Source organism: Oxyura jamaicensis, chromosome 1 (genome assembly GCF_011077185.1).
Source record: "Oxyura jamaicensis isolate SHBP4307 breed ruddy duck chromosome 1, BPBGC_Ojam_1.0, whole genome shotgun sequence".
Taxonomy (NCBI): Eukaryota; Metazoa; Chordata; class Aves; order Anseriformes; family Anatidae; genus Oxyura; species Oxyura jamaicensis.
In genome coordinates this window covers 118,363,427-118,375,563 of record NC_048893.1, presented here as the reverse complement: position 1 = coordinate 118,375,563, position 12,137 = coordinate 118,363,427, and the positions used below count along the sequence as shown (strand labels likewise).

At 34.3% G+C, this 12,137-nt stretch overlaps 1 protein-coding gene across 9 annotated transcripts in view; it reads right to left on the bottom strand.

Annotated features, from left to right (window-relative positions):
- Positions 1-12,137, bottom strand: part of DMD (dystrophin) — a 1,227,136-nt gene that overhangs the window by 670,237 nt on the left and 544,762 nt on the right. For all 9 annotated transcript variants that reach the window (XM_035333326.1, XM_035333348.1, XM_035333385.1 and 6 more), the window contains 2 exons: positions 8,777-8,887; positions 3,588-3,761 (listed from right to left, as the gene is read on the bottom strand). In XM_035333326.1, the coding sequence (XP_035189217.1) occupies positions 3,588-3,761; positions 8,777-8,887 (285 nt within the window). The remainder of the gene's footprint in view (positions 1-3,587; positions 3,762-8,776; positions 8,888-12,137) is intronic.

Here is a 12,137-nt window from a genome sequence, read left to right as displayed (position 1 = left end):
ATCAAATTAAGAGATTCAGAACAGCCTATCACTACCAATATTATTTTCAGACATGTCAGCAAATATAAGAGTATAAATGTTATAGAAAATACATGCCATCAGTCATTGTTTATGACAAAGGTAATTTTCAAACTGATTTAGATAATGCAGTATTTAAAACAACAACATTTTCTGTCAACTTGAACAGCTCATTGAATGTATTTAAATTATATAAATAGCAAGTAAAGTCACTTAAAAATCTAACAGTTTTTTGTATTACTAAATCAAGAGACTGGTAGGGTAGAGGTTTTTCCCTACATTTATCAAGTGTAATTCTGTCAACAAACTTAAATCTACAGGAAGAAAGTATCATCAGCTAAACATGACTTTGTATCTCAAGCAATTTACCAGCCACATAAATGCCCAATTTAACATTCATGTAAATAGAAGTTGAATTTATTATTTTATTTAATCTAAGATTAAATTTTCCTCTAAAAAGGAAATTCCACTCAACTTAGCAGTGGGAAGAGACTCCATGGAAATGCAGAATATATATTATCACAGAGGTATATAAAGAATGGGAAACGTAAACCTTCTAGGAAACTATTTTTGAGATGTTCCATTTACATGGCAAAGCCTAGGTAGCAGGGGGCTTCAAGGGTGACTTCTGTGAGCAGGACCCAAAAGCTGTCCCATTGGCTGTGGAGAGGCCCCTGGTGGAGCAGGCTGTGCCCCTGCAGCCCATGGGTCCCACATGGAGCAGATCTCCACGCTGCAGCCTGTGGAGGATCCCACGTGGAGCAGGTGGATGTGGCCTGGAGGAGGCTGTGGCCCATAGAGAGCCCCCGCAGGAGCAGGCCCCAGGCTGGAGCTGCAGCCCATGGAGAGGAGCCCACGCAGTAGCAGGGGGTCTGGGGGGAGACCACCCGTGGGGGACCCGAGCTGGAGCAGTTTGCTCCTGGGGGATGTACCCCATGGTATGGAGCCGTGTGGGAGCAGTTCTTGAAGCGCTGCTGCCTGTGGGCAGCCCCTGCAGGCTCAGTTCGGGAAGGACCCCACGTGGAGCAGGGGCAGAGTGACCATGAGGGAGTAGTGGAGATGAAGAGTCAGGGACTGACCCCAGCCACCAATCCCCATTCCCCTGTGCTGCTCGAGGGGAAGAGGTGGATGGGGAGAAGGTGTTTTTGGTTTGCTTTTAGTTTCTCACTGCTCTACCTTGCTGGTAATAGCTAACGGATTTTATTAATGTCCCTATGCTGTGTCTGTTTTACCTGTGACGATAACTGTTGAGTGATCTCCCTGTTCTTATCTCAGCCCTTGAGTCCTTTTTCATCATGTTTTCTCAATCTCTTCCTTTGAGGAGGGAGAGTGAGAGAACAGTTTTCGTGGAGCTCGGCTGCCCATTCATGTGATACCACCACAGATGCCTAGCTTAATTCTGTGTGTTCTGCCATTTCGCTATCATGTGTTGATGTGTTGGAAAATAAATACACTGTCCTGTACACTTTGACAGAACTGCAGAATAAATTACACAATACTTTTTTTTTTTTTTTTTTTTTTTTTTTTTTTTTTTTTCAGCTGTACGTAAAATCTGTGTCTAGTATACCTGGACACTAAAGACAAGACATTTTTTCCAAGCACATTTTCTCCGAATTACCAAGATGACTCTCAACATGATTATTTTTTTTCATTTACTTAAACGCAGTATATAAACCAACTACTCTCTAGGTACCCTATATAAAAGATACACTCTTCATCACTAAAAACATGCCAACAAATTAGGAAGCTGTTGTGTGATAGACACTGGTCACATCTGATGGGATGAGTAGATTTTTAAAACAAATATCATGAGATTCTTTGTAGAGATTAATGATCTAAAAACATATTCCTACAACATGATAGCTATGGGGCTACAAAGGCTAGCTACTGAGTGAAACTAAGCACAGGGATTCTAATTACCATGTAATTCTGATAAAAATATGAATTTAAGGGTACCTGCATTAAAAACAAACAAACAAACAAACAAACAAACAAATAAATAAATAGAATCAACTTGTTCCAATTTTTTTTAATTCTTACATTAAGTCTGAAAGAAGTTAAGGAAAAAAAAAAAAAAACAACGGTCTTCAGGCATGCCAAAGTGCCAGAAAACAAACAAAACAAAAACTAAACAAAACAAAAACAGCTGGAGACAAGGATCTAATTGCCCTGATATTTGCTGTTAAAATTTTACTGTTATCAAAACTGTGTTTGTCTTTATCTCTATTTCTTGTCAACAATAAGGGGTACAGCATTACAAGGGTATTCAAGTGATACAGAGTTTTCCTTGTATTCTTTAGGACATATTCACGTCTCTTTTGCTCCTGTACCATAAAAAAAGTCACAGAATGACATCCTATGAAAGTTGCAATGGTTTTGCTGTGTGTTTTGAGTTTCCTGGCTAGAAAACCAGGCATTGCATGCATCGCAACCCCATGTATTACAGCGTTCCATGATGTTAGCACACGGTGGAAAATAGATCCCATCCATGAAAATAAACTCATATGCAAGATGGGAAGGGAGGATTAGAAAGAATTCCTGACTTATATTCTCATATAGTGGAAGTCACAATATCATGGAATGTTAGGGATTGGAAGGGACCTTGAAAAATCATCTAGTCCAATCCCTTTGCTGGAGCAGGAACAAGATACTGCCATACCCTCTGCAAGGAGGAGGAGAGGCCCACAGCCTCTGGGTTGTTTGCATACAACCAGGCATTCTTCTATAATACCTTGCTATAATTTAACTATAAATGCACCCCTGGAGTATATAGCTCCAAATTTATTTGGTTGGGGCATGCAATCAGGGCATAGCTGAGACTGGAACATGTATACAGAAGTCACGTTTTTTCCTGAGGCAAGGTAGTACTCATTCAGTCATCTCAAAAGTACCCCATGACTGAATAAATTCTGAAAATATGGATTTTCATTTGAAAGTACATCTTTTCATTTGAAACTACATCTTTTCATTTGAAAGTACATCTTTTGAAAGTGTACATCATTTGAAAGTACACTGAAATTAGAATATTTTATTTTTGTAAATTTTGTGATTAACGGATACTTTGTTTCTCATCCTGAATTCCAAATAACATTGTTGTCTTTAGCTTTCTCCATATAAATTCATATTTTCAAGATTTTTCATTCTTTTAAGTATCCTACATTTCTTTGTCATGATGGAAGAAGACAACACCATATAAAAAGGAAAAATAATTTACTTTAAGACTGCTACAGAAATATCACCATGCTATCATAGCTTGGCAAGCTCTGAAATAAAACACAGTTTTAAACATATAAATGTTCTTCTAATCTCATTTGCAAACATGGGAAATTGGACAAGGAGGATAAATCCCTTCTCTCTGTCTTCTCCACCTCCTAACCAGACCCCCACCCCCTAATCAAGAGTTAACTAAAGAGGTTCCTAATACTTTCATCACATAACTTTCCTCTTAAATCTTTCTCTTTCTAATTCCTCTCACAGGCATATTAAAATCATAGCTGAAAATACTGTACATTCTAAGGACTGAACAGACAGGAAAGACAGTACTTTTATATGTATTTTTACATATTCACCATGCAATGATCCAACTGTGATTGTACTACTTCCTGCTCAACACTGTTCAACTCCAACTTGGGCACCTGCAGTTTCACTTCATCTAAAATTCTTTTACATTCTTGTAGACGTTGTTCAAAATTGGCTGGCTTTTGAAACAAGCGAAACTTCACAGAGACATCCTGCAGCTTTTTCTGAAAAGTAAACAGGAATGAATATTAAATGTCAAATGAAATCAATATTGAAGACAAGCTGTAGATCCATTTCAGCATTCTTAGAAAACATTCTCAATCTGCACAATTCCTCATTTAAGCATTTGAAATCTTTTTTGAGTAAATACCAGCAGCAGAGAATTTTGGTCTGTATGGGAAGAAAAAGATCATCCAGGGCACCGGAAGCAGTAGAGACAGGGACAAAAGAGACTGTGTAATGGACTGAATAAAGGGAAAGTTTTCATATTACCCAGTATGTATAATGTTGGGGATGCGAACAAAATGGAGGTTTAGAGGCTTGAACATAATACAGGTTGTTCTAGAGTGGATGGTCATCAGCTCTCTACCATGTTGCTGCTTCTAGGGAATTAGGAGTGAATATTTTAGTCCCTTAAAAAACTCAAATAAAATTGCTGGGCCATAAGTAGATCTAATGCAAAAACTTAATCTATATTTCAATGAAAAAGAAAAAAAAGAAAAAGAAAAAGAAAAAACCCACCACCATAATCTAGAGGAAGAAGAAACTGATCTGAAGGAAAATAATAATAATAATAATAATAATAATAATAATAATAATAATAATAATAATAATAATAAATCTATGAAAAGCATGGCTCCTAATTTCACAATTTTCACAATTTGTTATCTTTGTCAATTAGTTATATTGCTTATTCACATGATCCCTACACCTTGGGGGGAGGGAAAGTAATTAGAAATAAAGCAAAGAAAGAGCATTTTAATTATCTACAGGAATAAGAACTAATTTCTCTTTAGAATTATAGAGCAAACTACTCGTAGGGTAAGTTTTTCTACTGTTTGAAAAATAGAACATCACTAAGAAATGGATAATTAATTAAATAGGAACTCAGCATTTGCAAACACAGTTTTGATATTTTGTCTTCAAATCTTGGACACTTTATACCAATACACTGTTTCTTGTACTATACAAACTTCAGAAGAACTACAATAAGGAACAGAATTGGGCTATACATAAAAACATATGGCATTATTTATTTTTTATTCATTATTATTATTATTATTATTTTGAAAAGAGAAATCATGCTTACCATGTTTATTAGAATTCTATTAAAGAGCCAGGAATCATATTCTAATATGAGTAGAAAATAATGCTAGGTACCACAGAAACCTTAATTATAGGATCACAGAATGGTTTCAGTTGAAAGGGACCTTAAAGATCACCTAGTTCTAACCCCACTGTGATGGGAAGGGACACATTCCACCAAACCAGGTTGCCCAAAGCCCCATCCAACCTGGCCTTGAACACCTCCAGGGATGGGGCATCCTTAACTTCTCTGAGAAACCTGTTCCAGTGCCTCAGCACCCTCTCAGTAAATAATGTTTTCCTAATATCTAATCTAAACCTACACTCTTTTAGCTTAAAACTGTTATCCCATGTCCTCCCTGACAAAGAGTCCCTCTCCAGCTTTCTTATAGGCGCCCTTTTAGGTACTGGAAGGACTTAGATTTCTAACATTTCTTTTTGACAACATTCTTTGTTAAACTCTCTTAATGAAGTTGAGATCCAATGGGGTAAGGAAGGAAGTAGTTCCATGGATAAATAAGTAAACAAATGCACGGGAATAGGAAACAGAATTAGAATAAATGATCTCACTTTTTTCTTCAGTGTGTTTGCCTACACTAAATTCATAATTAGTTTTTCTTCTTGTGATACTTCAACTTGATGAAGATCAAGTCATGGGGGAAGCTTGCAATGCCCCATCTTTATCTGCTACAATTTGTGTTGGTCACTACATTAAAAATGACATAGAAAAGAGAGAGAATGATGATACTAGTGGTAGAAAGTCATCTGTGAGGAGTCACTGAAAGATTGCAGAGTACTGCAGGTCTATAGGAGAAAAACAGAGAAATAGTGTTTAATCCTGCCAAAATTAAGTAATGAGCATCATAAATAAATAAATAAATAATAATAATAATAATAAAAAACAAACTCATAAACTAAGCTTTATATACAATTGGGATCTAAATTGTCTAACAGAACTCTCACTGGAGTTATAAGAGATAAATATAATAGTTACATTATATACTTACATATCTCTCACAGTTAAGAAAATATCAGGCCAACACTTAAAAGCAACCAAAAAAAAAACAAATTGATTATTTGGAACATAAGGAACAAAAGAGAAAATACATGTCACTGTATAAAAGTCACTGTATAAAGCTACAACGTGCTCAAACACTGTGCAGTTTTGATCCCGTCACCTCAAAAAGAAACTGTAAAAATAGAAAATGTGTAAAGAAGAATGACAGGGCAATCAAAGCTATGTATCTCAAGGTCTCGGTACTATCTAAACATATTAGTCAGTCTGGAAAAGGGACAACTGAGGGTGAGTAAAATTAGCAGTGTGCAAAAAGTTGAACAGCACATTACTTCTGTTTCTCAAAATCATGAAGAAGGTGACACCAAATTAAACTTACAGGAAATACAAGATGAACAAAAGGAAGACTTCAAATTGTAGCATTCAATTAAATTGTGTTCAATGAACTTGTGGATTCTAGCAGTTTACAAGAATTCATAAAGCCATTAGATACGTGTTTTTAAATACCTCTGACCCAGAAGCTTGTCTACTGCAAATCACTGAGGAAGCATCACTAAATGTTCACGTTACTTATCACTGAATTCTGGCTACTGCTGATGACATGGCATTGTACTATACAGCTATTTGGTCAGAAGTAACAAGAGAATTATTTAAATGCATATATAATGTAGTTAGCCAAGTTTATGTCATACCAACAGCTGAACTGATGGCAGTGCTCAAACTTTAGGGTCAGGTAAACTTGGCTGGCCGTATAAAGGAAGATCACAGAAACAACTGAGGGGAGAAAAGGAAAGACCGCAACTAACTCAGTATCATTCATTGTTTCTTTTGAGAAAAATAACTTAGCTAGAAGCACAAGATTTGTATTTTATTCAAAACTGAAACTACAGGTAATTAAATATTTTTGGAGATTTTCCATTTGTTTACATTTTACTATCTTCAATAATGTTACAATATCACTTTTGATATAGTGTTTTTTTGTTTGTTTGTTTTTGTTTTTACTATGACACACCATGCTTATCTTAAAAGACAAATGAAAGTCATAAAGAAACAATAACATCATTTGCCTGCTGTGTTTCTTTCCACAAAGGTATTGGTATCAAATTTTCAAAATAAACACATCCTCAGACAAGATTCCTCTTCTGCATAATAATTCTAGCCTGGTAGGACTAACTAGATATTAAATCACCCTGGTAGAAATAAATTATTATTTTGCTAATTCTACCTTTTCCACTTATCTTCAAAAATAAGAATTCTCAACCTACGATAATGCGAAAGTCAGGATAAATTTGGTCACTGAACAGCTATTTCAGAGTTCAACTGCAGTTTCAGAATTTCACTGCAGCTACTTCTTTCCGTAATTGTTTATTTTCTGCCTAGACAGTTGAACTAATATTACAATGAATATTTAAGACAAACAAGCATTTCTTAGCATAAAAGAAAAATGCTTTTGTTATTTAAATGTGAGTATGCTCTTCAGGAAAAATAAGTAAAAAGTAAAGATAGATATTATGAAATCTGGGAAAGAATTCAAGGGAGCTCACTGGTCTAAAATCAAATAGAAATATTTGGAACTGAGGTTCTAGCTTTCAGCCTCTTGGGGCATACTTACATTATGCATGCACCAACTGTGATTAACATCCATGTAAATTTCCTAGTTTTTGTTCGTATGTTAGCTAGTGTAAGTGAAATAGATTTTCAAAATGATCCCACCAATTTGTCAAAACTCAAACTGGTATATCTGGTCATCTATAGAAGCCTTTAGAGGGGAAAAAATAAAATAAAATCTGCACAAAGATAGATTAAGAAAAACAAAATACATGCAAAAAGGGTGGTGCTCCTTTGTATGCTGTTGAATTTACAAACATTTAGATACAAAGTCATCTGATGCCTACACTTCACTTTTGAAATACTGGCAACATGGTAGCTGCCATGGAGACCATCAGGAGGTGAGTTAGTGTGAAGGAAGACAGGGACATAAGGAAACACAAGTATTCTCAACAAAGAAAAGCTAGTCCTGTAGATGAAACATTGAAAGTAACTTTCTCATTTTGAATTAAATAACTTTTAAAAGGGCATTCATTTTATTCATAATAAAATATAAAACTGAAGCTAAAATACCTAGAAACATTTGACAAAGATGAAGAAAAATATGGTCTTGTTTACTGTGAATATCATAACCAAATTCTTCATCTTTCCCAGTGAACAATGGCATTGCTAATAACAATGGTAACAACAGTTTGTTTTGCAGTCTGAAGAACTTTGGCCAGAAATGAAAGAAAAAAAACAGTTAAGAACCCATCACGGATTAATCAGTAAAAGCGTGTATTGTTCTTAAATGTTAATTAAGTCTCCTTCAAACAGAGCTCTCTACATATATTAAGCTAGGTGAAATAATGCATTAGTTAACACTTTAAATCTATGACTGCAATGCACTGCTCAGCTTAGACTTTGTTATTGTTCTGCCACCACTCCCACTTACACTGTGCGCTGTAAATGAAGATATATGAAATACAGGACAAAGACGTATTTAAAATCTGGTTCATCACAATTTAAATGCAGTTCTGCGAAGCTTTCAAAAACAGTATCTTTAACTCTAAATATTTTCATTTACCTCAAAGGGTATATCAAAAAGCCCCTGCAGCAACTGCAGCACATTCAAAACAACCTTTAATCAACATCCGTACAAGTTGATTATGCCAGCTATGTCTATTCTAAAACTGTTGCCAACTAGTTAGTCAGGTTGTAATAGAAGAATGGGCAGAATTGTATACTTTATTTTTTCTAATTTCCTTATTAGAAAGGAACAGCTAAAACATAAGATATAGCTTAAGAATGTTACACACTATAGTAACAGTATTACTAAGGCTGTTTGTTTGCATGACGGAAGAAAAAATGGAGGAAATAAAATTTGCATACCTGCGCCACATCGATTTGAGATAAAACTCTTTTGGCAGCATCTTTGCCCCGGTTTCGTTTCTTCATTTCTTCCAAACTAATCTCATGGCTTGTTAATTCAGATTGTATTTTCTATTGAAGAGCAAAGACTATAATCAGAAATGTTTCAAGAAAATGTTTATCTTGTTAATAGTTGACTTTGAAGTTTATTAAAAGTAGTTTGATGTATACTGGATCACTAGAGGAAATTATTCAAAGAATTACTTGTTCACTGTCCCGTAAATTATTCAGTCTAGTTTCTTCTGATCATAATGAAACCTTCTTCTCCCTCCCAAGCATATAGCTCTCTGACATGACAATAATTATATAATATTGCAAAGAGAACTGTGATTAAACTGCATGCAAAAATAAAGATTTCTTCTGAAAGAAAGCAATTATTTTCATTGGGAAGAAAAGCAAGAATTAATCATAGAAAAGAAAAACACAAATAGAAAAGTGATTTGCTTCACTATTTTTGTATTTTATCATTTTCACAACATCAGCAGGCGGGTTGAGCAAAGTCTGATCAAAGTATCCTGCATGTACATAGCAAGTATTTTCCTTTCTACTTGTCATGGTGATTTACTGAATGAACAGTAATATTTAGAGCAAACTACAGATTTTTTAAAAAAAATATGATATTTGATTTGAGAAAGCATGGAAGGTCAATTGAAAGGACAATGCAATACATGGCAAAAAGGTTTATTTAATAGTTTATTTTGTAATATTTATTTTCTCCTTGTCTAAGTTTAAAATATTGCCCTTGAGGTATATTAGAATTGTAACAGGATTATCTTATGTGTTTGAGTAGCAAATGGACCAAATTTTTGGTGGTGACTTGCTCTTGGTGGTGAAAGCTCTTGAAGCCAAATCATTTCTTGATGGAAGTCAGAACTATATATACAAGGAAGAAGTCTAAATGCTACTAAAATACACTACATCAAATCGAGTATTTCAAATGTTTTTCTTCTGCACCTCATCAATTAACTTTGTAGTATTTTCCAGTTTACTTTATTCAACCTCACAGTGACTCCGAAAAGCATGTAATTGAATGATTCTTATCTGAATAGGTCAGAACACCACAGTACAGATAAGTAGCAGTGTTTATGAAATTAGGTATTATGGGACACTGCATGAAAATTGATTTTTATTTTTATTTTATTTTATTTTATTTTTTGATTTCTCTGCAGGTGAGAGATGAAGCATAACCTACTCTGCATAACCTACTCTAATTCCAAAATATGGAATTAGGGAAGAAAAAGACATTACAGGAAAGCTTGAAAACAAATGAGTAAAGGTTATACCATGTAAAGATTTTCTGTATTCGCCACTGCTATTCACAGTCTCAGCAGAAAGATTAAATCAGTCCTGAATATAAGACAATTCATAACACCTGCCTATGATGCCCCTGTTCATTCAATTTCAACATGATTGTTTTGACTTTTTTTCATTCATTTTGACTCATGAATTTATTACATGGCTTTCTTCCAAATGTCCATATGAAAACATTTATTTTCATTTCTATTATTCCCACCTCTGCTTTCCTCAGTGGTTCCTGTCTGTTTTGTCTTTTAAAGACTAAAATCTTTGCAGTGTGAACTGCCTTCATTTCTAGAACATCACAACACAATGTAGTATATATATATATATATAAATAACACTGTAATTAAATTATCATGTCCTACAGGTTAAGGATGCTCATTTTCTATCTCTGACTGGCATTTTTTTTCAGAAAGTTTATGAATTCACAAAACATATATATGTATGTGTGAGTATATATATCTGTAAATATAATTAGTTTATTATATATACATATTTGTATATATATGACCAAATGAACAGATTGTGCCTATTGTCATAAAGACCGCTTTTAGAACAAAAAGATTTCAGTCTCCAGGGCATGGAATACTTTATTTCCCTGAATTACTAGTCTTAATTTTAGAAAGATGAACAGTGAAATGCAGAGTATTGATATATTGACACAAAAAAAAAAAAAAAAAAAAAAAGCAGAAATTGGCACTATAGCTAGTTGAAAACCCTTCCTATCTTCAGTCAGAAAAAGGAAATACAAAAGAACCAACATAATTGTTTGTCTTATTTGAAAACTGAGAGAATGTGGTACAAATCTAAGTGCAATCTTATGCATCTAGAACAGCATTTAGAAAAAAAGCTAGTAGGGGATAAAAGCAAACTCTGTAATAACACTTGCAACAGAAAGCTTGATTATATGTCATTTCCTGCTACCTGCTACCATAATTAGAAAATCAGTCATGATACATACAAAAACAAAGAAATGTCAGTCAGGAATAATCAGCAAAATTATAACAATGGAAAGTAATCTGGAAAAAAAAAAAAAAAAAAAAAACTGCAACAAAGGCATAAACCACAAAATACACGCATCTCTGGTATTTAGTTAAAAAGCCAGCAATGTATCAAAGGATAAAAATACAAAAATGTGAGAGTATATCTTGAATCAATATTGTAGAACAATGGCTGCAAAGATTAGGTGCAAATATTACATTATAGTAATATAATAACAATATAGTAATATTAGCTGCAAATATTACACTCATATTTGCGTATGAGTAGTGTTGAAAAGACTACACTATGAAAACAGCTTATAGTTCAGTTGATCTATTATCAGCAAGTTGCAAAAAAGTTTGAAAGACAATCAGTAAAACATTAAAACACTGGGGAAACTGCTTTCTCATGGCACAGATACTGCCTTCTACCCCAGAACTGCAGGAAACCTCGTCTGTTTTGTCTGTTCCTTGCAAAAGAAGGAAACTCTGTTGGCTCTGTTATTTCAGGAATGGATTAAGGATCAAGTATTATACTGCATGCTATCCTCCAAAATGTCTTTATTTTACATTGCCTGACCTCATTGTATGATATTTCATACTAGTTGCCAGAAATTCAAAATGCAGGGAGGACTTGCAAGTCAATATTCACTATGCTGGCAAGATCAGCAAATTAGCAAGTTCTCAAAAGAACTTACTAAAAAATGCTTAGTAACTAGCTCCTTTCTGACCTCATCTTATACATACAGCTGAACAAAATAATTCTCAAAATTTCCAGCACAGGAAAAATAGATACAAATATCTTTTACATTAGACATTTTATGAGGTAGATAACCATGCAGTCTTTGTCTCAAAATGTTAGTCTGAAGACAATGACGCATGGCATTATTCTTGTCAAGTAATATATCACATAACCGAGCAACTCTGCCATCATACTATCATATTAACTTTGGTTTGAACATACCACAATGATATTTTAACAACCGATTAATAACTATCATTACTTAGAAAATAGTAAGGCGTGTAGTGCTTAACACTATTGA